At 44.8% G+C, this 26,685-nt stretch overlaps 1 protein-coding gene across 2 annotated transcripts; it reads left to right on the forward strand.

Annotated features, from left to right (window-relative positions):
• Positions 1-225: 225 nt before the first annotated feature.
• Positions 226-25,584, forward strand: MAP3K13 (mitogen-activated protein kinase kinase kinase 13; the record flags this gene model as incomplete). Of its 2 annotated transcripts, none has more annotated exons than XM_082487322.1 (14): positions 226-727; positions 8,006-8,189; positions 8,642-8,833; positions 9,663-9,821; positions 12,723-12,881; positions 14,532-14,640; positions 15,610-15,719; positions 16,952-17,068; positions 17,594-17,731; positions 18,730-19,474; positions 20,902-20,972; positions 23,435-23,732; positions 24,398-24,495; positions 25,395-25,584. In XM_082487322.1, the coding sequence occupies 14 exons, from the start codon at positions 226-228 to the stop codon at positions 25,573-25,575; spliced, it is 3,063 nt and encodes a 1,020-aa protein (XP_082343448.1). The 2 variants fall into 2 exon arrangements, with proteins under 2 accessions (XP_082343448.1, XP_082343449.1); XM_082487323.1 differs by lacking the exon at positions 25,395-25,584 and adding an exon at positions 24,584-24,620.
• Positions 25,585-26,685: the final 1,101 nt, after the last annotated feature.

Here is a 26,685-nt window from a genome sequence, read left to right on the forward strand (position 1 = left end):
TTATTTGCTTCTTTTAGGGCAGTAATTATTTACTAAGTATCAGCAGTTGTCTGGAATGTCTAGTTAATTATTAGCTCGCCTCTGTGAAAAGTGCATGTAGTGAAAATATTTAAATAAAAATTTGAAATTTGTTCTTTTTCCTCTCGTTTCAGGTACTGGGTCCATGTGTCACATCTGAATTGTGTTGTACTGATTCTCTAAGTACCAACTCAGACCATCTCCTTGATGCACACTCACGGCATCATGGCCAGTACTCAGGAGCGCCTGAGCATGTCTTCCTCTCCAAACTCGATCGGCAAAGCTTTCTGTGAAGATAAAGACTTTAGTAGGTTACATGATGAACATGCACCTACTGGAAACCACCCGTCCCCCGAGCTCATAGAGGATGTGCGTGAGAAGGGCTTGCTGCAGGCAGACCTCATCGAAAACATGAGCAGCCCAGTCACTGCAGCAGTGCTGACCAGCATCAGCGAGGACTCTAGGGACCAATTTGAGAACAGTGTGCTGCAGCTGCGAGAGCAGGATGAGTCTGAAACAGCCATTCCTCAGGGCAACAGGAACACTATGGACGGAGAGAGCAACAGTGGAGCGGATGATGTTAAAGTCCAGTTCAACAGATCAGGCAGCGGGAGCGGTGGGTTTCTTGAGGGACTTTTTGGTTGTCTGAGGCCTGTGTGGAACATCATAGGCAAGGCATACTCCACGGACTACAAACTGCAGCAGCAAGGTAAGTAGAGAAGGAAACCTTTATTGCTTCTGGGGCAATGTGTGAAGATGAGGAAAGCAACCCGGGGATTTTTCCCAGCTTTCCATGTGACTGTTTTTGTCTTGTACAGTCCTGTTATGGGTTTGCAACGAGAAATCCTGCACTGTACGGCCAACAGCCATCATTTGTAGCAAAGGCAGCTCGTGATGGAGTCAAAAACAATTGCCTGTCTGACCCGTGCCTTGGACTGTCGTGACAAGGTCTGAATCTGAACCAAGTGTATTTGTGTAAGTGAGGCTCAGAAAGAATTGTGTTGAACACAGGGATTGTACCAACAACTTAATTTCTGCATTTTTTTCATGCCAGATGAAAAACACAGGCGTAGGGATTTTCATCATGCCAGGTGATAAACATAGGTATTTCTACTCCTGCACTTGTATATCGAGGTTGTCTCCAGCTGACCACCAAATAACAGAAGTATTGCTTCTCTATGGGCATATTACATGAACTTCTATGTCTTTTTGTTCAGGAGTAATTTACTCTTTGAAATACAATTCAGTACTTATCTTTCCAGAAATATGTCCTCTAATGTTTATGCCTTTTTCATTTAGATGTATAAATGTATAAGTGTAAATATATAAAAAGCATATGTGTGTGAGTATAAATATATATTAGAAAAATATGTAGTTGGGGAATAAGTAATGTCCCCATCAGTTGCATACATCTATCTTTGGGGGTTAGTGAAAGCTAAAGAGCAGAGTGTGCTCTGCCTTTGGTGTCTCGTTTCTCCCCTAGCACAGGGGGAGGGAAGTGGCAGATGGGAAAAGAACAAGCTGTCATTAGAATTAAGGAGCTGAAATGGTTGAGGCTTATCGAAAATGGGAACAGCCTGGCCACCGTACTGTACCGTGCAGTAGAAATCTCCTGTATCGCTGTGATCGTGACTCAGTATTAATCAAATGGTTTTCTGGCGTAGACAAATTGTAAGATACGTGGTCAGAAAACCCATCCGAGTGGTTCCTATCTAAACTCCAGAGCTGGGTTGGGGAATAGTTCCTAATAGGAAGGAACAGAGCTGTTAAATGATGTTTTGGGTGAATCTGACTTGAAATAAACTTACTCCTTCATAGAGTCAATTGTTTCCAGTTCATAACTCTGAGCAGGGAAATCCAGCCCTGCCTTGCAGAATGGCAGGCGCCTCCGAAGCTGCAGCCTTTTGTCTATCAGACCTGTGTGCTCAGCAAGAGTTTACTTGGTTTTGAAATCCTTTGGCAAAGTTGGCTCTGAGTTTTGTCTGCATGTTGTAAACTCAGTATGTCACACATGGTTGAGTCTATAAATAAAAAAAGTGTCTGAAAATTCCTTGGGGAATTAACACTATTGAGGTGATTGCACAACACGTGAAATCGGATGTGGTGAGTTTTGGAAGAGGCTGCGTCTGGCTGGGGGGCCTCCCTTGCGAAGGGAAAGGAGCTACGGAGCAGTCGGATGACATTCCGAGGAGGCATGGTGTCAGGCTGTCTGTGTTCCGCTGCTCTTTGGTTTGGATGCTCAGCGTTTTTAAGTGAAGCTGAAACTTTCCAAGGAAAGGATGGGGATGCAGTTACATTGGCTGCTTTCAGCAATTCTGTGACTGTCCCATACAAGCGGTGTCTCGCCAGGTTAGACGTCTCTCATCACCGGGAGCTGCTGAGCCATCGCGTGCTTGTGTGTGCCTGTAGCTTCAGGAGAGCTACCTGTGAGGCGAAGAGATCGTATTCCTCATATAATTGGGACACCAGATGCATTGGAGACCACAGTGCTTTGATGGCCCACAGGGGACACTTTCTTTTGTGTGAAAGTGATGAATAAAAAAGATTGAAGCGCTAACTAATGGAAATGAGCAGCTGAGAGCACTGTTGTGTTTGCGGGGTGCATGTAGTGCTCCTCTTCATACGCACAGAAGTGTCTTGCTGTTCTCAGTGTCATGGGCACGTTCAGAGCCATAGATCCATGGACGCTTTGCAGTTTTCCGTTGGCATTAGGCCCTTCCTAAAAGGGCAACTTTGAAATGGGTACGGGTGTGGTAAGGCTGAAGATTAATTGGGATATGCTGTATGTGGCCTGTGCGGTTCAGGTGCATGTTCAATGTCTTCACTGGCATAAATGGGAGTGAAGTGGAAGATTTTTTTATTTTTTTTTTTTTTTCCTCTGGAGCTGATCAGTTAGACAGATCTCTGGTAGTAGTACTCTTCTATTATCCAAGGATAAACCTTTCAAAACCGCTTCTGTGCTAAAGCTTGAGGATTTTGTCAGAATATTCATGTTCTCTTTTCCAGATGATCTCATTCTTGCTTCTTGCCACCAGGAAATCTTCTTTGTGTGCGTTTCATCAGCTACATACAAGCCAGCAGTTTAGTAACTGGTGTACATGATTGCTTTTATTTTTGCAGTCTTTTAGCAAGAGCGCAGGGAATGCAAGGCTTGTGTTTGTGCAGGTGTTATGCATTTGGAGAAGACAGGCTGGGGAAATGTCTCTGGCCCTTCCAGCAGTGAAGAGAGGCTTGCGGTGGCCTTTCCTTCCCCTGGGAGCTTATTTACACCTTTGGGCTGGTGCCATAGATCTGTGCAGGTGATTTTTCTCCCCTCTTCATGAAACAGCTACTTTAAGCCTGGTCCAGGAGCAGTCCTTTGTGTTGGGCTGTATCAACAACTGGGGTAGGAGCGCAGTTTGAACCTGCAGCCATGGGGCATTTCATGTTGCCTGCCAGTGCTTGCTAGTACTTTTTGCAGCTCATTAGCATCCCCGCTTGCCCGCTTTGGATCTCCTGCAGGCCCAAACTCTAGGACATGGTGGTGGTGTTGCGGTTGCAAGCAGTAAAATATAAATAGGTTTCAAGCCCTTTGCAAATGTGTGATACTTGAGCCCAGACTGCCTGCGAAGGCTTGGCTCCTGACGTGGTGAATGGGGGAAAAGATAAGAACCGTTTTTACACGATTGCACGTTATTTTCTTGTTGAAATTACTCTGAGTTTCCTACTCAGCATCTGAGATGGTCATCAAGAGGAGCACGTTTCTGTGTGTCCCTTGAGGACCTATGCTGGGCAGAGCTTTGGTCATCTGGAAGTTGCTGCGAGGTGGTCTGCTGGTTGACTAAGCAATGCCAATTGCTGCCGTTAATTGCTCTGCCTGCTTGGTGAGTTGTCATTCCTTCAGGGAGTGTTGGCTTTTGCATTGTTCAGTGGCTGCCAGTTGATTGTCTGAGGTTTAAGTATTTTGGGTTTGACCCATAAAATCACCCCTGACTATGTTTTTCCAGTTGTTTACCCTGATTTCTAAAGGCTGTTGGTGAGTGCTTTCAGGGAGATATACTTAGTTCTCTAATTTGTGTCTACCGGTTATTTAATTTGGATTGTTGGGACTCTAGCCCTTTATAGTAAGACTCGTTTGTGTTTTCTACAGACTCATTAGACTTCTGAGTCATTTCCTTTGGATTAAGAATCTATCTTGAAGAGTTGCTTTCACCTTCCCTTTCACAAGTTATGTGTTTACTGTCATCGTGTGCATTTTTTTGTGTAAACCTGGAGAGCAAGGTGCTTTATGAAGTGTGCTTGTGTTTGTGGGTTTTTTGTAAACCAGAGATGCTTCTTGTCATGATGCCAAAGCTGGCAAGCAGCCAGCACTGGCAAACGGCAAAAATTTGCTTCAAATAGATTGACTCAATGGCTCAGGCTGCTCCTGCGTTTCTTCCCCATGGGAAACAGATTCCCATCATTCTGCTCAAATGGTTCTTAATCACCTTAGAAACACAAGCTCTTGTGTAATTCCTGCTGCTATTACACTTTAATTTATTTAGGGGATGTATCCCACAGGTTTCTTCAGGACCAGAAGAGTCTGGAATAAGAACTGCACCATCCTGGTAGGAGATATCCTCACCTCTCTTCTGCTGGAGCAGGGGGGAGCACTAGGAGAGCTGTAGCAAGCCCTGAAGTCTGTGTGATCTCAAAGGGCGTTTAGCTAAGCAATGTTAACAGACTTCTTTAACAAGGCTGGTGGTACAGTCAAGTCTTGATTAGTGTGTCCAGAGGTGTCTCCCTGGCCACCCTGCTGATCATCCAAGGTGTTACTCTTCTGGACAGGCGCTTTGCCTTGACAATGGTTAGTCATCATAGCCACGTACCCAAGTTCTTGAAGCTGGTTTATTGAAGTCCTTTTCGTTTCAAGATGTTCATTGAGATGACAGAGATCTGGGCATCACCTTTCACACGCTGTGTTTCTCATTGTACCTGCAGTGTAGAAGTGTCGCAGCTGGGACAGCCGTAATTCACCCTTCTTTGCTTCAAGGTACTGTGTGCTGTTCAGGATGGGGCTGTAAAGGCTGTGGGGAGAGCTTTATAACCTGCTTGCCGGGTGATGTACGTGGCCTCAACTTTCAGCTGTATTCAGCTGGCAGTGTGTTGAGTCCACTCTTCTCCATCCTGGCCCATTGCAGCCCCTCTGCAGAGCTGACGACACTAACTTTGTGGTACTGTCCCACGTCAGCCTGTTGTCCATGAGGGTGGTCCCAGGGAGCACATACACAGGGTCATTTAGATGTATTTTGTAATCTGGTAGGTTTGGGTTGTAGTAGAAACTGCAGGTTTGCACCACTAATGCAAACTCTGGTTTTCAGTTGAATGTAGTCCAGTGCTTTTCTCCACCAGCATCACGTTCTTTGGGAAGCTTTTCAGTGCTTGAGATGTTATAGGAGCCAAACGAACCACTGATGCTGGCTGTCTTGAAATGTAGTAACGTGCCCCTGTACAGTGAAAGGGGTCTTTTTGACTTTTGTCTTACTGTTGCGTTATGCATGTGTGGTTTGGCTCTTTGTTGTTCTTGAAATTCCCAAATATGTAGGATGGTTCACTGATTGTTGCTGCACTGATTCTTCCCTGAATCATGTCCTTTGTGATCAGGGTGCAAGTGGGATATGGGAAAGGATATATCTTACCAAATAAACACGAGATGACTTTGCAGGAGGAAGTGCATAAACTTTTGCTTACTTTGTTTACTCTCTGCCTTTGCCATTGTGGAGGTTAATAGGTAATATTAAGAGCAAATTAGAGCTCCGAGCTGATACCCATTACTGCTCACAAACTTAGGGTGCTTCAGAGAAAGAAACGACGATGCCTTGCACAGGAAAGGCAGTCTTCTCACATCTAAAGAAACAGCTATTTCAGTACAACAGAATAGTTTGTGTTGCCCACGTAAAAATACTGTTCGTCAACAAACTCAAAAATCAACTGTATTTGTCACCTTCTTTCAGAAGCAATGCATTTGTGAATTAAATCGAAACACGGGTCTTCTCATTTTATTTATGCATTTCCTTATTTTCTTTTATTTTCCTGTCCTGGTTTGAGGTAAAACAGGACCAATTTTGTTCAGTAACTTGATCTTAGCCAAAAGGCTGAGAAGCGGACCCCAGTAGCGGATTTGGCCTAACCCACGACATTTCCTTATTTGAAGAACTGTCTTTGAATGTCTAAAGAATTAAATACCAATTGTAAGTATCGTGACAAAAATTGCTCAAGTTATTGGGTAAAGACCACTTATTGTTTTAAAATACTTGAATGTCCTGTGATCAAGATAGTTGTCACAGCATATTTCGTGCCTCAGTTTCTGTTAGGTTCTTACATGGACAGGCATTTCTTGCTTCAGTACCAAAGGACATTTTTTCTGGTAGGCAATATTGCCTTCACAGCGTCACGGCATTCTTGAAAATTGAGGGTAGGGATCATCTGCTGCAAATCCGTGGTTACTGGGGTGGTTTAGTTATAGTGCAGCTCAGTTGAGAGCTCCATGTGCTGTCTTAGTGTTTGTGTAAGGTTGCAAGCGGATATATCGGTATGAAAAATAGACTGATGTCTGTGAAGAAACATGTGCTGAAGGTTCAACTTTGCCCTGCCAAGTTAAAGGAAATTTTTGCTGTAGATTAACAATGGTGATGGTGTTTTTTTTTTTTCCTCGTTGAGTGAGCAGAATGAGTGCCGGGGTCTGGCTCGGGATGGGAGCTGGGTTTCCTCGGCCATGCCTGGAGAGTGGTCATTCGGCAGGAGGCATCTAGCTAGTGTCCGACTGCCGCAGGAATGATGCGAGGGAAAGATTTGGATGAGGATCAGTCCAGAGACACTTCGGATGTATAAGTTTCCCTTCACTGGTGACAGTATCTGTATCTAAAATAAACAGTTTCGCATAATCGCAGTTGCAGCCCTCGGAACACCCCAATGGCTCAGACACTGGATGAAAGAAAAAGACTCATCTTTGTAGCGATCTGAAATAGGGATCTGTATAGGCGTGACTTTCTTTTATTTCAGAAATCAGTGTGTTACTTGTTGTTTTTGCTGCTAAATAATTTATTCTCTAACTTACACATTTATGGAGTTACAGTAAATAAATTATTGCCTGCCTTTTATCTTGCTGTTTGTGGGATGTTAAGGTAATTTCAAGGTGACTTGCAGACAGCAAGGCTTTCTGTTCTGATGGGTACAACCATCTTGAAACAGTTTATACAGTGCTACTGGACCACTCTGGCAGTATCCCTACAAGATGCACGCAGGTACCTAAAAGGAGGAATCACATAAGATTTTTTTTTTTTCCCATTTGACACTGATTTACACAATGTCAGTGTGGGAAGGACCTGCTTCTGTATCTGGTGGTGGTGATTAATGTGCTTTGTGTTGGGTAACTTGGTGGTTGCTGATCTGCATTTTACAACCTGCCACCTCTGACTTTGCCCTTAATTTCCTATTTTTGCCATTTTCCCGGGATGAAAAAAAAATAAAAATTCAATTTTGTTTTTTGGTCAGTTGTCAATGTTAAATGTTTGGGTGTGTGTGTTTTTTTTTTTTTTTTTTTTTTCTCATCTATGATTTCAATGGAGTTGTGTGCTTTGTAAGAGATACCGTCATCGTTCTGTTTTGGAGTACAGGACCTGCTCCCTAAATTGCCAATCCAGTGTCCCTGGTTTGTTAAACTGCTGGCTGCCAAGTTGAAGTGGCTCACCCGAGTGGTTAGCAGTGGTGGTGAGCTCTGCTGAAAAAGCAGCTGGGAGGATGGGAAGGAGCAGGCTGGAGGCGACTGTGATGGGGGAGAGGAGCTGGATGAAAGGGAAGCTGGGGCTGAGCGTATGCCGCATGTGCCTCAGCTGCGCCTCTTTTGGGAAGAGATGCCATCTACCACCCCCAGAAAAATCCACCTCGAGATGTGTCCTGGTGTGATCCTGCAGCAGAACATTTTTGTGGTCTCAGTCTTATGTTGTTTCCTTTGCTTGTCTGTGCCTAGATACCTGGGAGGTCCCATTCGAGGAGATCTCGGAGCTGCAGTGGCTGGGCAGTGGTGCGCAGGGAGCCGTCTTCCTTGGCAAATTCCGGGCGGAGGAGGTGGCCATCAAGAAAGTGAGAGATCAGAACGAAACGGATATCAAGCACTTGCGGAAACTCAAACATCCTAACATCATTGCTTTCAAGTAGGTTGTGAAACTTGTTAGAAACACACTTTTATCCAGGGAAGACCCATTAGCATATCTACGCTGGCCACATTTTTAAAAATCCAGGGAGTAAACTCTATGAAAAAATAGGTGGTCCTCCTTCCATTGTACGTTCTCGTGAAAACCAAGCTATGGATGCCATTCCCACCCAATGCTGCTTTTTGCACGCAGGCTCACAAAACACCTGCTGTGAACCCTACAAATCTGCAGGTGTGGAAGTTGAAGGAAACCCACCCCTGTCATCAGTGGGGTTCCTCCTGCACAAAGGATGCAGGAAACACTCCCCTTCCTGTTCTGTAAGGCAGTATTGGCAGAGGCTTGCCCAGGCAGAGTAGACAGGTTACTCTCCTGCCCCTTGGTTGCCACCTTTGAGAGTTGCTCAGGGACTTTTACTCTACTGATCCTCGCTAACTGTGTGTTTTCTTTGACAGGGGAGTTTGCACTCAAGCCCCGTGCTACTGTATTATCATGGAGTACTGTGCACATGGGCAGCTCTACGAAGTCCTGCGAGCAGGGCGGAAAGTCACCCCTCGGCTTCTTGTGGATTGGTCCACGGGGATTGCAAGTGGGATGAATTATCTGCACCTTCACAAAATCATCCATCGAGACCTCAAGTCACCAAAGTGAGTCACTGGCTACTTAAACGTACTCCAGTTGTGGTTGTCATTTTTTTTTTTTTTTTTCTCTTGAGGAGTAGTTTAAAATTAGATCAAAATCCCCATTATTTTTTTATCCATGTTGCCTCAGAACTAATGAGAATGACACTGAGGAAACTTGTTGGCGCTCCCCTCCTGTGCTGCAGTGTAACAAGACTGGAAACGTTACCAGTATCTTACATGATAAATAGAAGTCAGGAAATATTTCGAATGATTTGATGATGTCTGGTCCTTTTTGAAAGTGGGATATTCTGTTGCCTTCTGCTTTTTTATTTTTCCTTCTTATTAGTTCTTTTGTTATTTCCCTTGTTTTCTGAAATGCAATATTCCTCATTTCTCTGTTGCTTTCTGACTAAAACTATCTGGCTGCTTACATTCTCATTCCCTCGATGTTTATAACTTTTTTTAGCCTGTGACATGACTGTGACAGTACATTAAGATAATACTTTTACGGCACAGCATGGTTTAAGGCACAGCTTTATTAAAACTTTGGAACATCCCCAGATATATTGAATCATTAGTGACGTGTTCATTTCCAGTTTTATCAAAATTGATTTTTGACTGGTAGCATTTAGAAGTGCATTTGAGGCACAACACACAACCACCCCAAAGAAAGCGAGTGCTTTCAGTGGTGAAAATGCAGAATCTTTTTGCTTCTACTTCAATTGTGAACAGCATGGCCTCATCAACCGGTCGTGTTGGTTAAGAAGGGATTTGCTCCCAGTGGCTGTTGTTGTACAAGAAAAACTGCCAAATGCTGATTTCTTTCTTTTCTTTTTTTTTTTTTTTCATCCAGTGTTTTAGTTACACACACAGATGCGGTAAAAATTTCAGATTTTGGTACATCTAAAGAGCTCAGTGATAAAAGTACCAAAATGTCTTTTGCGGGAACTGTAGCTTGGATGGCCCCCGAGGTGATACGCAATGAGCCCGTCTCTGAAAAAGTGGATATCTGGTGAGTACTATTTAATGTTTAAGTATCTTCATCTTCTGTTTAGCCACTTGGTTTCCCAACACTTGACATAATTAGCACTCTTTTCTCATTCTAGGCATGGGGATAGTTTGCTCTGTAGTGGACTATTCCTTTCTCCATCTGCCTAGTGCCCTGAACTTTGTTACTGGGCTATAATGGAAAGAGAAGTGACATACATGTGTAAAAGCCCTGTGTTGATATCTGAAGGTATCTAATGAGACTTGGTGCAGACTATTTGTGTCTTGCAGTAAGCAAATGCAGCGGTTCTTCCCCGTGTCATTATTCAGCCAGCGCATTTTTCACTTGCTTTCTGCGCTCCGTGCTTGAGCTGTAGGGAGGCCTCCACTCTGCTGGCTTGGAGGGTCTGACCAGCTTCTGCTTTCTGCATACTGGGCTTGGCTGTTATACCTGCAGCCACAGGGTTATAGTCCAGTGAATCTAACCCCAGATCCAAGAGGGAGGAAACCGGGCTACGTTGTAAGAGTTTTGAACACCTATTTCCATCTCATGTGAGATATACTCTGTGTCCAAAGGAACACAAGGAAAGATTCAGATCTCCACGCTATTAGAAATCCTTGAGAGAGGGCTCAGCCTTGGAGCTCCTTTGGGATGCCTATCCACAGGTTCCAGGGTCCTCTAGGGAACGACATCTCTGTTTCTGCCTTGTTACTTCTGCATATTAAATGTCAGGAACCAGGACAAACGCCCTTCTCCCTGCCTTACAGCCAGGATGAATTTTCCTTCTTGTGGTTTTTCAGCTTCGAATGCTGTCACCTCCCTTATGCAGTCAAAAGTCAAAGCTGCGGGTGGTTGGTACTGCAAGTGGAGTCAGACAGCAGCCTGCTGCTCGTGTCTTAGCTCGGAGCTGGATTGTGACTTTAAGTCAAGATTTCCTGTAGGGAAAGGGAAGGTCTTGTAACACATGGTATACAGCTGCTCTTGTGCCTGCAGTGTTTTGCGTGTTCATTTTGTGTGGATGTAGCAGGCCGTAGCACAGACAGCTCTTCTGGGAGAAACTCTTGGATTGTTTTGGAAAGAAAATACTCTCACTACTTGTGTCCTGAGCTCTTCCCTTTGAGTCACAGGTTCACGAGGAGGAATGGTGCTGGATTTCCACCCTCAGCTTTCTGTCCTTTATTCCCGAACTGAAGCCACTCTTTTGTGTGGAGCACCCTGTCCGATAAACCCCAGCTGCTAGCTCTGCTGGGGACTGTGGGCACTCCTTTACTCCTTTCTCCAGTGACAAGAGGTGTTGCTCTTCAGTGCAAACCTAGAGGTGCCTTTGGTGCAAGTTCTTCTTCAGTCTGCTGCAGTGGTGATTGCTCAGACTCCTCCTTGACATCCGTTCCTCCCCCAAGATGAGTAAAACCCATGTTCGTGAATGCCGACAACAAATGAGAACAGTTCCTAAGCTGCTTATAAGTCTGCTCTCTCTCATCTTTAACAGCATGCTAAAATAAAAAAAGAAATCTATAATCTTATCAGGAGTCTTGAAAATCCTTTGTCAGTTCTTAATCATAACAAAGCTGAAACCAGATGGGGTTTCCCCGTAGTTTGTTGAACCACCTGGATCTCAGCTTTCCTGCAGCCCACGGAAAAAAAAAATTGAGAGAAAAAATGTTCACATGCTGCTCCCCCCTCCCCTCCTGCTCTGTGATTTGAAGCCAATGGGCTTTGAAACGGCAATGGTTTTCACATGAATTTTGTTTCCTGACTGATGCTTGTTCAGACCCAGGCAGTTTGTTCCTTAGATGTTCTTCTGTACTTAATAAAAGCAACGTGATATTAGTACAAGCCAGAAACACGCTTCTCACTTTTCACCTGGTTTCGCTTGCCAGCGAGCTTGGCAGGGTGGGCGTCCCGCAGATGGATGGGGCATGTGAGTAAGGTGATACGTCTGGGTTTGAAACTGAGATGGTTGTACCTCACCCCGTATCGCAGCCTGCTTGTTCGAGTGCGGTAAGAGCGGTGTTGGTTCTCAGCAGCATTTTGTTTACCTCTGTGTTGACTGGTTTGTTATTGCTTTGGTGTTTTATTGGGTGAAGACTGTAAATAAACAAATAACTGTTTGCTGTTACAAGTTAAGGTTTTGGTCGTCTCTGATCATTTCAATAAGGGAGATAAGTAAAGTGAGTTTTCTTACCTATATCTTTCAGTTCTTGTAACAGGAAGTTCTTTTCCAGGCAAAGTTCTCTTAATGAATTTTTTCTTTCCTTTGCCTTCCTTTCTTCAGCACAAAAGGAATATCAGATGAGACTGCATGTGCTTTTGATACTGACACTTACGCACGTTGCATTTGTTTCTTCATTTCTATGTTGTGGTAGTTGTAGCGATGAGCCTCAAACCTACGAAACTCTTACCTAGGAGTACACATAACAGGAGAGGGAGCTTTTGGCTGGAGAAAATAAAATTAAATGAAATGTGAAAAGCCCACCAAAACACAATCTTTGTTCTGTTGTTTCTAAGACACTTACCAGTTCTGTCTGTCCTGTAGTCTTTTGACTGTTCTTGTTGGTAAGAACAGATCATCTACTGTCTCAGGAAAACTGTCTATCTTCTTCATTTAACAGGAGTAAGATTTCACCTGTACAGAAGAGCTTCTAATGTGCTTTCAGGATTTTTTAAGTCTCACAAAGAAACAGCAAAGGGTGGGTGAAAACCAGGGTGGCTTGGTGTTCAGCCCTGTGCTGGGGCAGAGGAGGAAGAGTTACCTCATGTATGAAATAGCTATTCTTGGTTAAAAACAAGTATGTAAACACTGTTGCACCTACTTGCAATTTCCTGACATACCTGACAAAACCAGTGATTTTATTTTTTTTTTTTTTCCAAGCTTCAGATGTTTCTGTTCACAGAAGATTTTTTCCTGCTTTATTTTTTTATCAGGTCATTTGGGGTCGTTTTGTGGGAGCTGCTTACAGGAGAGATTCCCTACAAGGACGTGGACTCTTCAGCCATCATTTGGGGAGTGGGCAGTAACAGCCTGCACCTTCCTGTCCCTTCCACGTGCCCAGATGGCTTCAAAATCCTCATGAAGCAGACCTGGTAAGAGCCTGAACCCCACATAGACCTCGGGCTGCCTCCCAGCTCTTGCCAGATGCCCAGTAAAACCAATTCAAGGTGGGAGTGTTGAGCCCAGAGCAGAGGGCTCTTAAACACTCTCACACTTGTCAAGAGAGCAATAAGTTTTAACGTTTTGGATTCTGCTTCCTTGTGGCAGGAGGCCTCGGGCCCCAGAAGGACATTTGGAGCTTAGAGGAAGTAGGAGGAGACCTGTCTGGTTTAGCTGGGTGGACTGGGCAGGGTGGGAGTGGGCAGACTGTTGAGACGGGCTAGTGAGGGGGGAAGGAGTTGAACAGGAGAGAAGTGGGGGAGTAGAGCTTGATGGGAGCCCCAGTAGGGTGACAGTTACCCGTGAGTTCAGTGTGAATCAGGAGCAGGCAGCACGAAGGTCATCTTCAGTAGCCTTCACAGAGGTGGTTGTTTTTTTGTAGCAAAGCAGGTGATAAAAGGTAGCTCTGTGAGAAAAGGAGCTGGAAGGAAAGTAGGGGTAATGTTTCTTGAGGCTGGCTCCAGAGTGAAAGGAAATTATTTTTTACTCTGAAACCCCCTTGTAAATGACTGGCTTTTGAACCAGACAAAGAGAAATTCGAGCTTTCTGTATAAAACCAAGATTTTACAGATACAGAGATGGAAAACTCTTTTAGTTTCCTCCACACACCAGATTAGAGTTGCAGTTCTTTGTCTTGGGTTATGCATTAATGCTTTATCTTTGTGATCTTGACACAGAGTGTAAGTGGTCTTCCGGCGTTTTCCTGCTCCATGAGTTTTGCCAGCCATCCTCCTGATGGCGCAAAGGCAGAAAAAGGGTAGAGCATCTGTGGATTTTCTCAAGTGGCCGTTTACCCCCCCTGACCCTGAGCTGCAACGGGTCGTGTTGTTGCAGTGTCTGCACTCCTCTGCCTGGCTGCAAAAGGCAGAAGGCAGTTTGCGCAGCTCTGAACACCCAGTACATACACTTGTATCCCCACCTAGTGGAAATAAGTGGTTTGTAGGGGAGAGGTGGCTGCAGAAAGTTGTTTCTTGTCCTGAGCGCTGCATTCACGCAGCAAGTCTGGTGGGTTCAGTCCTGAAGCACGAGTGCTGCTCTCTTTTCTCAAAGATACAAATGTTTTTGTACTTGAATGTGACCTGAGAGCTGTTCAGTGCATTACAATTCGGTGTAGGCTCAGGCACGTGCTATGTGGCAATATAGATACGCTTGGTGTTTATATACACCCTGTTTTGTTGAGTGTAAATTATCATTTCCACTAGATTTAATATTCCCATTATAAAATTTGGAAATAAATGGGATAATGAACTGAGATCTGTTTCTTCTTGGCAAACAAGTTAGGAACAGTTTCAGTTTGTATTCTGTCTTTCACTTTGTGATCACATTTTCCTATTTTAAATGGTTTTCCTCTCTTTTTGTTTCTTCAGAGTAGATCATCACAAACCAAAAGCTGAACACACAACACCTCTAGCACAATAAACTCATACTCGGCAAAACAGAAAACCAGAAAAGCTCCTTTGCTCTAATCTGTCAGCTACACAATTCAGAGAATATGTTCTATTGAGAAAGCCTTTTGGAAGGGTAGGAGAAGCTAGCAATGTTAACCTCATCTCATGCTTGGGTATTTATCTGTTTTGCTGCAGGCAGAGCAAGCCCCGGAACCGTCCCTCCTTCCGGCAGACGCTGATGCACCTGGATATCGCATCTGCTGACGTGCTGGCTACTCCTCAGGAAACCTATTTCAAATCACAGGTAACGGAAGGATGGCTGTAGCCCATGAGTCCTAGAGTCAGCTCCAAGGATCTGATTTCAGAGGTTGCACTGAGTACAGCAGAAGCCCAGATCCGTGATTTCAATTTGATTCCCGGGGAGAAGCAAACTGATGGGTATTTTAAAATCTTTTACCCATGCTTTCACAAACTGAGACATATGCAGACTTTAGTCAGAAACTCAACGTTGTCTCATTCACTTCTCCCTCATGCTACTGACTTCAGATGTTCTGCTCCCAGCTGTTCTCCCAGTACTGTTGTACAGCTGGGCATGAGACTGCAGAGAGAGGAATGGCTGTGTTTATGGTGAAGGTGAGCAGGGCAGCCAGTGAGACAAAGAGCTATTGCAGGGCAGCAAAGGGACTCACTTTTTCAGGGAAGAGCTAAAAGTACGTTCTTAGAGATTCCTCTGAGCCCTACCCAGCGAGCTATTGTCTGCTCCCCAGGAGGGAATGAGAATGAAACCTTGCCTCCAGTGTAGAGGATCTATACAGTATTGGGGTGTATGTGAGGAAGTGGGTGCGTTTATTAAAGCTGCAAGAACCAGGGTTTCAAGGGGCAAATAGAGTTAGTATCACCCTGGTGACAATCATCATTGTCATGAATATAGGTTTCCAAATCATAAGCCTTTCTGTTTACTTTAAATGCCAAAAGGGAAGAAAATGTCTTAGGATGAAAAGAGCTCTAGGAATTTTTAAGAATATTTTTTAGAAAATGCAGATATGTTTTAAATGATCTAATTGGAGCACAGAATTGGAAATACCATTTGAAAATGCTGAAACCAACCATGCTGCAATATTGTTACCCAAAATAATTCAGATGACAGAAACGTGTTTTCAACCCAAACCTATAATTTTCTGCAGACGCAAAGAACGTTGCCCGAGAGTTTTTCTTTGGTACAACCAGGGATCCCAATCCTCTGTAAATACCTGAAATTAAATTGCTTCCCTAGGCTGAATGGAGAGAAGAAGTGAAGAAACACTTTGAGAAAATTAAAAGTGAAGGCACTTGTATCCACCGGCTAGATGAAGAATTGATTCGTCGTCGAAGAGAAGAGCTGAGGTCTGTTGACAGTCTTTTATGTTTACTGCTCACTTTTCCCATTCAGCCTTCACTTCTCCAGCTAAATAAGCCCAGCTCCCTTAGCTTCTCTTCACAGGGCATGTGCTCCAGCCCTTGACTGTTTTCATGCTCCTCTTGTACTGAGGACCCCAAAACAGAGCTCGGTATTCCTGGTGGCATAAATTCGGGCAGCCTAAATTCCTTGTGAGTCCAGAAACTGAAGTTCCCACAGGCACGCCCTACACCTTGAGCACTGCTTGGCTGGGGGAAAGCTAGAGAGACAGAAACAGTGGAAACTGTCCCTGCTCTTGGGCGCTCTGAACAGTCTGCTCCAAGCAAGAGGGGCAAGGGCTTGTGTGTTTACCTGGGAGTATTTCTGCCTGAGCTTTGGTGTTTGTGGTAACAGCACTGAAGCAGGTACATCCATCTCAGTGGAAAATGCATCTTGCAGTTTGCTGTGAGTTTTCTCTGCCCCGATACTTTCTTTGGGTTAGTTGTTTCCAGAGAAGCGAACACACTCCCAGCCCACTGGGAATGAACGCCCTGTCAGCCCGCTGAAATTAATTTTGAACATTAGACCAACTTAAAAATGAAAGCAGAATGTTTAAGAAAGGGAAGTGTTATCTTCTGTGATACAAATTTGCAAATACAATTATGACAGAGAAACGTAAACCAGCAAGTAGCAGTTCTGTGTCAAACCTGAAAAACCAAAGGAAACCTTGTTCAGCCAGTTTGATGTAGTTGTCGATCAGTGTTCCCGAGCCCTAGGGAGCTTTTGATGGTCACATTAGTCAGCTGTGGTTCAAAATGTCTTCTGCAACCATCCTGCAGCTATAGGCACATATTGCTTTTTATGAAATACAAACAGATGACTTCTTCCCCTGTTTCTTTAGAAGCTGACTTAGTGACTTAGTCCCTTCTCTGTGCAAACAGGATCATCAGGGCTTGGCCAAAGGGCTTGTGGATGCCTGTGAGGCATTTGCAGCTTCGCTAGTCAGAAGCATTGCCACTCTTTCAAGACTCTTAAACGCTTTCTAAATCATGTCATGATTCTTTGCTGTATCAAGCTCTTAATCATCATTCACTGTTAGCTCTGTTTGGGGTTAAGTGCAACACAGCTGGCAAAGTTGACTTTTAGAAGGCCTTTTCCTAAAGCGCCTGTACTTTTCCTTATTCTCCTCCCTTGGTCTGTCGACATTAGATTGTGGAATAATGACTTTTCTGTTTTTCAGACATGCATTGGATATCCGTGAACACTATGAGAGGAAGCTGGAACGAGCCAATAACTTATACATGGAGCTCAGTGCTATTATGCTGCAGCTGGAGGTCCGTGAGAAGGAGCTCATAAAGTATGTATCTCTGGACATAACGGTGTGCCATGCACGTGGCAGTATGTACAGGAGAAGAAAAAAACCAATGCTTCATTTCTAAACTGCATAGTGGTACTTGTAGATTTAGTGTCCCCTAACAGAATTTCAGAGTAAAGAAAGAGCTGGCAAGCAGAGAGAGGCCCCTTAAGAATAGATTACTGCGGACCACTTTGTGCACGTATCTCTACCCAGTGTTTACTGACTGGGAGAAAGGCACCTTTCCCACTCGATGTTGGCATCCTTTGGCCCCTTTGTAAAGAGAAAAAGCAGTGCTGTTTCTGGAATGCGTGCCAGGGCCCTGTTCCAACTGCCTGATCTCTGCAGAGAGAATTTAGAAAATGACTATGTCTTTTCCCAGAACAGCATGTTGTGTTGCGCCCAGCCATGGCTGAGAAACAGGCACGCACTGTGCTCCCAGTGAAACTGTGTTTCTGTCCAGCAGGAGCTGCAGTTGGATAAAGAGAGAACTGATCTGTTTGGTTTTTCTCTTCCCCAATGTTTTAGGAGAGAACAAGCAGTGGAAAAGAAATATCCTGGGACTTACAAACGCCACCCAGTCAGACCAATAATCCACCCTAATACAGTGGAGAAGCTGATGAAGAGGAAAGGGGTCTCGCATAAACCAGGCAGCCAGACTAAACGGTAAGAAGTAACAACCTAGTTCTGTGCCGAGATCCAGCAGTAGAACCCCATTGAGACGAGCAGGCAGCTTGCTTCCCTTGGAGTCTGATCACAGGACAGGACAAAGGGGTATTCACTCTTGGGCCTGGTCTGATCCTCAGAACCACAGTTTAATTATCTTAAGGTAAAAGGGATGAATTCTGCCATCCCTTCTACCTCGGTAGCTCTCTGGAACCATTTGGTCCATATGTTTTTTTTCAGAGATGATGGTGCTTTGACATGAGATATCTAATGTGTTGTCTCAAATTCCTAACTGTTCAAGCAGAGAGCAGTTAGGTCATCCTTGACTTGATTGGTAATAAGCACGGTGAGGGATTGTGGAAATCAGCCAGTCCTCAGGGAGGATGGATTCACTGTTGAGGAATTAAATTGGGATTTGAGATTTGGGAATTCGTGCTGTCCTTTCAGCTCTTCTGCATGACTTTCAGAAAGTGAGATCTTATTTTTTTTTTTCAGAGGCGCTGCCTATTTTATTCTTTTTCTGGGATTTCCAGGAGTTAGAGAGCCCTGATTAACAGTGAATAATCACTTCTAAATTAATACCCACATATGCTTCTGAAATAAGCAGCCTGATGGCCATCAGCAGATTGGGAGCCTATTGTGCTGAGCATTGTATATGCACATAGTGAGAGACATGCCCTACACCAAGGTCTTAGGAGGGAGCTATTTTGGGAGCAGAACATCCAAATAAGAGCAGAAAAAGAAGAGTATGTGGCAGATATCGGAAAAAGCAGCAAGAAAGGAGCATAGAGCATGATGAGCTGAATGGAAAGGACATTGAGTGGAGAGAATCAAAGGAAACTAAATGCAGAAGTCAAACAGCTGAAGGGAAGGGAAGCCTGTAGGTTTTAGAAAGCAGAGTGTGCTTATGGCTACAGCTGCCTCTTCATCCTGGCTCTGAGCTGATGTCTTTTCTTAGTGTGTGGTTTAATGTGTAACTTCTGCTGACTATCTTTCAGGCCAGATCTGCTGAAGTCAGAGGGCATACCCAGCACAGAAGCAGCATCCAATGGCTCACCAGTCTCAGGAAGTCCCAAAATGTCAACACTGAGTGGCAAAAGCCGCTACCGCAGTAAGCCACGTCACCGCCGAGGGAACAGCAAAGGCAGCTACAATGATTTTGCAGGGATCTTGAAAAACCAGCCAGTGCAAGATGATGCACCCCCACCTCCACCTCATAGTCATTCTCATCATCCCGGCCTCCCGCAGCAACCTGGCCACAGCCATCCCCACGGCCATCACTCACGCCTTCACGCCCACGGACAAGATATTGCCAACTGCGCAAACAACTTAAGGTACTTTGGCCCTGCAGCAGCGCTGCGGAGCCCTCTCAGTAACCACGCGCAAAGGCGGATGTCTGGTTCCAGCCCCGATCTCATCTCCGCTGCCATGGAAGCAGATTGCCGAAGGAACCTGGAGAGCAAAGAAAGCAAAGCTGATCATTGGGAGTGTTGCAAAACAGATCCATATAATTCTTGTCTTCAGTGCAGGGAAGAGGACAGTGGTCAGGTACAGATGTCATCAGTTGAAACAGGGATGAGCCATTCTCAGTCACCAACATCTGTTTCCCTATATGAAAACGCGCAGTTCATCGAGAAGATGGAGGAAGAGGGCTTCAGCAACTGTCAGTCAGCATCCGCCCGAGGCACTCCCCAGCACATGGCTTCCTCAGTGCTGCCTTGCAAAGCGAGACCCCTTCAAAAGGTACGGAAAAAGCAAAGTAATTTGACAAAAAACCCAAAGCTTGCTCCTCTTTTCCCTCTCCACCAAAAGAAGGTGTGGAGCATAGGTTGGTGTCTGGATATAGGATAGTAGCAAAGCTGTGTTTCCCATGCATATAGCGGTAGAGTTATGTGTACAACTTCAACTTAAAGAAATCAGGCCTATCTGAACTTTGCTTTGTGATCTGGACATACTTTTAAAGTCAGTTTCAGAGCAAAGTACTGTAGGCATATCAGAGTATATTGCTAATAACGAGGGTTGTCACATGTGGTTTTCATAGGGCTTAGTTCTCTGTTACGTGCAATTTAGCCAGTTTTTGTTTGCGCTGAAACTTGGTCTACTGAATTTTTGTTGTTGAAACAGACTCAATGTTTTCAAGCCTTTCTCAAAACAAAGGAAGGGGTAAAAGCATTCTTTTGGTGATGTTAAATATCATGGATCAGATTCACTGAGAGTCTGTAGCACTTCTGTGTCTTGGAACAGAAATTCAACATTTGCCATGGTCTTTTGCTGTACCTGCCAGAAACTGTCCCTTTTTGACCAAAAGTCGTAGTTCTCATGTATTTTGTGAAGCTTTTGCAAGAGTCAAAAAGATGTTACAGCACAGTTGTACAGAAATGGAGTTGTTCTTTATTCTCCTGCTTCCATCCAGGTGGTGAGAGAAGTACAAACCAGTCTGAGTGGAATTCAAAGAGCAGGAAAACTGGGGCTGGGTGGAAAAGTGGAGGAAAAGAGGATGGGTACCAGACCCAAGAGTGTGGTTTGGGCCCAGAACAAAGGGAGGAGGAGGACCTCGTATTACAAGGGGATGGGATGAGATAAAGGCAGTTTAGATAGGATAGGAGGAGGCTGTGAAAAAAAACAAGAGTGCAGGAGGTAGATTTGGATGGGAAAAGGTGAATAAAAGGTTCTGTGCTCACTGAAGTAGATAATGGAACAAAACTCAAGTTTTCTAGTTGGTGAAACCCACCAGCAAAGGCTGTGTCATCCCCCATCCTGCTCTATAATGAGCTCGTATAGAAAAGGGTTGAAGTCGTAAAGCCAAGAGTGCCAGATCAGCTCAATAATTTATGTGGATTTAAGTGTGATACTAATTACTTGATTTGCTTCTGTAAAAATCTGGAACGTTATGTACTCAGTGCCTGCTAAAGTACTCCAGTGTATTTCAAAGTCAATCACTTCAAATTCAGAAATGGCAGCACTAAGACTGCCTGAAATAATCTGATGATTATTTTATTATATGAAGATGTCTGAGTCAGTTTTCACTGATATGCAGATTATTTTCTTGTTTAGACTGTTGCAGCCCGTTGACACAGTGACTTTGTCCTGGAGGGCCAAGGGGCAACCGTGTAGTTGCATGTTTGTTCTTTCACAAATGCGATATCATTCTTGTCCTTGTTTTCTGCCAGAGCGGTGATGACTCTTCAGAAGAGGAAGAGGGCGAAGTAGACAGTGAAGTGGAGTTTCCTCGTAGACAAAGGTAAAAGGTGAATTCACTCTAATCTGTCTTTGGTGGGACAAAACTCAGGAGGAGAACTGTCATAGCAGCTGCACGCCAGCATTGAAACTGTGGAAGGTCCTGGCAAAAGAGCAGAATTGCATTCAGCGCGTCCCATCCACCCTCAGTTGTTCACTCGCTGCTTTCAGCCTGTTGGGAGATGTTTTCTCCAGCACAGCTTTTCTGCTGCAGGCTGTTTGTAGCACAACTTGACCACACTTGATAACATTATTCAGCCTATGAAAATAAGCTGCCGCATCTGTTTCACCAGAATCAGACTTGCTGAATGTTGGGACCCTTGGTGGAATCATTCAAATGTTGTTTATTAACTGTTGCTGCAGTGGGGCTGACTCCAGCATCTTTGTAGTGGAATTCAAATGGGATTGAAGAGCTAGGTGATAATACGGTCCATCAAATTTCATGGTGTCGCCTGTAAAATAAGCCTGAGGGGGCGTTCCTACCTAAGCCTCTGTAATAGTGGGCTTTACAGTCCTGGAGAAAGAGATCATGGAATTGGTGCTGTAGCTTTATGAAAGCAGCTGCTTGAAGTGCAGCAGTGATCCAGTGGGTAAATAGGCTAAGGGTGGTTAGGGAAGGAGCAGAGAAGAAAATAAAAGCTACTCTGCCATTGTATGCATCCACAGCACACCTGCAGCTCGAATCCTAAATGCCGCCTTCATTGCCCCAGCTCAAAGACCATGGTAGGATTTGAAAAGGTACTGAGAAGTGTGACGAGAAGGGTTAGAGATGGTTTCCATAGAAGAAGGGATTAAATCCATGAGAAATCTTTGTCTAGCAGGAGGAGAAGCAGTACTGGAGGAGTGTGAAATTGTGAGTTATGTGGAGAAAATAGAGAAGGAATGATTACTCACATTCGTGTTAGGGACACCTAGCGAAGCAAACGGGGTTTAAAATGAACAGAAGGAAGTGCTTTTTCCATTGGAAACATTTTCAGATGTGGAGCTCGTTGTCAAGGTATGCTGTGGAAATCAAAACATAAACAAGTTGTATGTGTTAAATTTATGGTGTATAGATCCATCAGTGGCTGTTAAGCACTGTCAGCCACGTTTGATCTTCAGCTTGGAAATGTGATCTGCTGAACGATACAAACCAGGAGGATATGCCAGGAGAAAGCAGGCTCTTCCTGCACACCCTGTTCTCATACTTTTCCCAGGTTATTTCTTCCTGCCTTGGGTTGGAGATGGAATACTAGGCTATATAAGTTTTCTGACTTAAACAGTTCTTGTGTGATCGTTGCTTCTTCTGTGATATACTAACTTGGAAGACAAATTGCCTTTCCTGAATTCGATGTGATGACCTGTTGTGGGTCTCCTGGCATGTTCAGTCAACTGGTATTTTGTACCATTACTGTTGAATCCTGACATGAGGCAATTTCCACATTCAAGTAACCGTGAGCTCACGTACCTAAATTCTAGCTTGGCTGTCGGGATCACTGCCAGGTAGTGCAGATATTCCCAGCTGAATTTAGCTTGAACCCTACAGTACAGCCTTTCTTTAGGAAAAAGGACTATTAGAGAAAAAATGTGCTCCAGGGCAGATCAGCTACTATGAACATGTAGCAGACAAGAACAAATAAGAACAGATGAATTTAAAGATGTGGCTCTTGAACGAAATCATTTAAAAGGTGGTAGATTTCCATAGCTCCAAGGTGTGAAAGGCAGCCCGACACTTTGCAGAGCTCTTGCTGCCAGCCTTGCAGATCAGTGGTGACTCAGCTGGAGATGTGTTCATCTTGTGGGAAGAGGCTCTTGGAGAGTTGATGTAAAGCCTTTTCTAGGGCTAAGGAACTGTTTTGCCCAAAGACATTTTTGGAAGGATCAAGCCTGTAGCCCAGTGCAAAGGAGCAGCCGGGCAGTATTGTGTGCACTGTCTGAGCGGTATCTGCTGGGTAGAGCAGGACTGAGCGCCCTGGGCTGCCTGTTCCAGTGAGTGGGCTCTATTCTTGGTGTGCTGAAGGTGCCAGTTAAAAGTGCAGGTGGAAAAATCCGCTCTGCATGGCACGTTTCACAAAGGAAGATGGGAGGTTTGCCGGGGGAACCTGTGTAAGGATGCATAGCAGCCGCTCGGCATTCACTGCACTACTAATGTTTGAATTGTAGTATACGTCTCCAAAGCAAGCTGCCTGGTACCCTTGCTGTGTGTCAGAAACAGAGTTCCTTGTGCTCAGACTGTAACGCTGCGCTGGCTCGCCAGCTTGTTCTTACTCTGGGCAGTGAGAGAACGCGCAGAAACCTGTCCACTGAGAAGCTGCAACTTTTCTAGCTGGCAGTGGGCTCCTGGGGACAGGCTCACCCAGGGCTGAGTGGGCACCCGGAGTCGAGGCCAGTTGTAGCAGAGTAGCCAAACACGGCACCCAGGAAATTGCTTTTCCTCTGCAATGAGAGGCACTGTGATAAAAACTGAACTACTATTCTGGTTTGCAGACCTCACCGCTGCATTAGTAGCTGCCAGTCCTACTCAACCTTCAGCTCGGAAAACTTCTCTGTGTCAGACGGAGAGGAGGGGAACACAAGCGATCATTCGAACAGCCCGGATGAGCTGGCCACCAAACTAGAAGATGAGCTGGCTGAGAAGCTGGAGGACATGTTGTCCCAGACGCCAGAGATCCCCATTGAAATCTCCACCCAGTCCGATGGGCTTTCAGACAAAGAGTGTGCGGTGCGGAGAGTCAAGACTCAGATGTCTCTGGGCAAACTTTGTGCGGATGAACACAGCTGTGAGGTGAGTTGTAAGTTCAGCAATCCCCCTCCTTTTGAGTTAAAAAAAAAAAAAATGTTATGTAAAAGAATCCAAGGGCCAAAAAGTTGGATGACTGCATAGGAAATGCTGTGGTAGATGTACTACAGCGAAGCAACTGCTTCCATACCCAGTCTTTCTCACGCTTGGCCGTATTAGTAGACAGGGGAAAGTAGTGCAAAGAAAGCTGAACATAATTTGCCGGTCAAGATGAGTGTGATATTGGGAGGCCATCAGATTTTCAGTTACATTAAGTGGGATAAAAAATAGCATGTAAAGTAGATAATGAAACGGAAGGGTTATAAACTGTCTGCCAGAAACTTATGCATTGGCAGCCTTGCTGACGAAGCTAGAACGATTTTCTTCCTCTTACTGTCTTTCAAGTGTTTGGGAGGGGTAGGGCAGAGCCTGCTGCACCACCTTCTTGTAACTCCGTCTGTGTTTGGTGGTGCTCTGACCAGATATTATTCTGCTGTTCCCTTGTTGAGGGGAGACGTGACCTTTGGTAGGGTGCTTGGGTGTTGTGGCTGTCTCCTGTGTGCTGCCAGTCTCTCCTCCTTTGCCTGTCTGCTGTTACAGATTAGGATGGTGTGGTTGATCTGCAGTGCAGGAATGTTGCTCAAGTCTTCCCCTTTCCTTTTGCTTTGCAGAACCCAGCACAGTTTGGAGAATCAGACTGTGACTCTTCTGAAGGGGAGTGTTCTGATGCCACGGTCAGGACCAATAAGCCCTGCAGCTCTGCTACTTGGTAATACAGATCTCCCCCAAAGCTTCCTGGTACTGGCATTTTGATTTCCCTGAGATTCCACTTCATTCCCCTTCATCACACTTTACAGGAAGAGAAGATGCTTCTCCTTCCCACCCCAGGAGTGATTTGCAATAACCCGAATCTCTGGAAAATGTCCAAATGAAATTAATTCTCTTTGAGCATTTCAATCAAGAATGGCAGGGATGTATTTTATTGAATAATCTAGTTACTGTAACATGGATATTTATTTTTTTGACATTTTAACACTTTTTACTGTAAAGAGTGGATTGTATTTATAGACACACAGACTTGTTGCAAAAAACCACAAAAGTTCAGAAAGCAAGCACATTACAGAGAAACATCCTGGGAGTCCTGCCTGGACAGCTTTGCGTACAGACGCCGGGGGATTCTCTTGCTGCTTTCACAGGGGACCAGGCCTCGTGGCCCTGAAGATTGGAGAACAGATCAAGAAAACTAAACCACTCAGTCTTATCAAATGAGGAAGCGTAAAAAGACCTTACTGTAGGGTAACCTGTGAACAAAGCGTATTCAGTATAACCAGCTGGGTCATTTTTAATCAGAATGTGGACATGTTCCTGGAGAAAATTGGTACCAAGGTGCTAACATCCAGGGTCTTCTGAGTCGATACATCCCCAGGAATGTAATAGTGGGTTTTATTTTACGGATTTTTAGTTTCTTTTTTTAATCAGCATTTTGTTGTGAGATCCTGCAAATGTATTCTAACCTCGTCCTCTCGAGAATTGGTATAAGAGCACTTCTTACCATCGTCCTTGCTTCACTCTGGCAGTGTCGATCTCCAGTTGAGCAGGGAAACCTCTTCCAGATGCAGTGTGCCATTTCCCAGTTTATTTCCTCCTCTTACCTCCTGTCTGTTTCAGTCAGTCAAAGAAATCAATCAAATCAGTGTTGGGAAAGCAAGAACTTGCAAACCGTGGAAAGCACATTCTGCAGAGCCCGAGCACTCTTCTGGGGAGGAAACTGGAGATGCCTGTACTGGACTTGGAGCAGCAGTCTCTCACCCACGACAGCGTCGATAACCAGCAGAGAGCTGTGTGTTGAGGGGGAAGACTGGGAATCACTGGCCTAGATAAGAGCATCAGCCCTGCTCTGTCTCCTTATTCACTGTACGTTCTTGAAAGCATTAACAGCTGCCTGCCCTTCATGTCAGGCTTTGTGCAAACCAGGGTGCACAGGGAATCTTGGTGGCGGCTGTGGCACAGCTGTGTCTCGGGTGTACCCTGGGGCCTCTGTCTCTCCCTCAAGCTGAAACTCTGCAGGTGCAAGTGAGGACAGTCCTTGTACGTGACAGGCCGAGGCATTGGCAGATGAGAAAAATTTGTTTTCTGATAGAACTCATAGTGCCTTCCCTTCAAACACTACTCTTCTAAATCACTATTTAAAGAGAACAAAACGATAAGAGCACGTTCGTTTCCTCCTCCCCCCTGCCCCTTAGTTGATGTCCCCCTGCAAGAGCTTTCACTCTGCCCTTCCTAGCGTGCTGGCTGGCGCCGGGCGCTGCTCCGCAGCCTGGCACGCCAGCCTGAGATGAATGGCAGGAATGCACCGTGGACAGGTACTTCTGTTGCTTTGTTTGTTTACATTTTATGTTAAAATATTGGTTTGAATTTAACTGTGGTAATTTATAGCCTCATGGCAAAATGAAGGAAAATGTCTTACTTATACAGAGAGCAGTATTGTATGAGTTAAATTATCCCATATTTTTAAATTTTTGTAGCTGGACTACACACAGATCTTAAGTTATGATGTTATTTTATTATTTATTATCATTTCTGTAGATCAGAAGGTTGGCTTCACCGCTAGCACAATTGTAATCTGTTTGTGTGATGTTACCTTCTCCCCGGTCGCTGGTGGGGATGGGAGACGAGCTGGTCTCAGTGGCTGTCAGTAGTTGCTGCCTCTTGTGATTTCCAAGGATGCTGTTATACCGGCGCAGAGAACCTGTCAAGACTGGTCTGAGAGGGATGGAGGCAGTCAGCCCCGTGGGCCCTGTTGATATGCCTCGTGGTCAATGCTGCAATTTGCTTGTGTTGCCGGTAGAGTTGGCAGCCCTTCAGCTGGTGGGGAATGGTGATCTGGGAGTGAGGGGCTTTTGAATTGATCACAAAGGGAATAACTCTCACCAGATCCCCTGGCAAGAGCATCCAGAAA

The sequence above is a fragment of the Vanellus vanellus genome, assembly GCF_965231255.1.
Source record: "Vanellus vanellus genome assembly, chromosome: 8".
Classification (NCBI taxonomy): Eukaryota; Metazoa; Chordata; class Aves; order Charadriiformes; family Charadriidae; genus Vanellus; species Vanellus vanellus.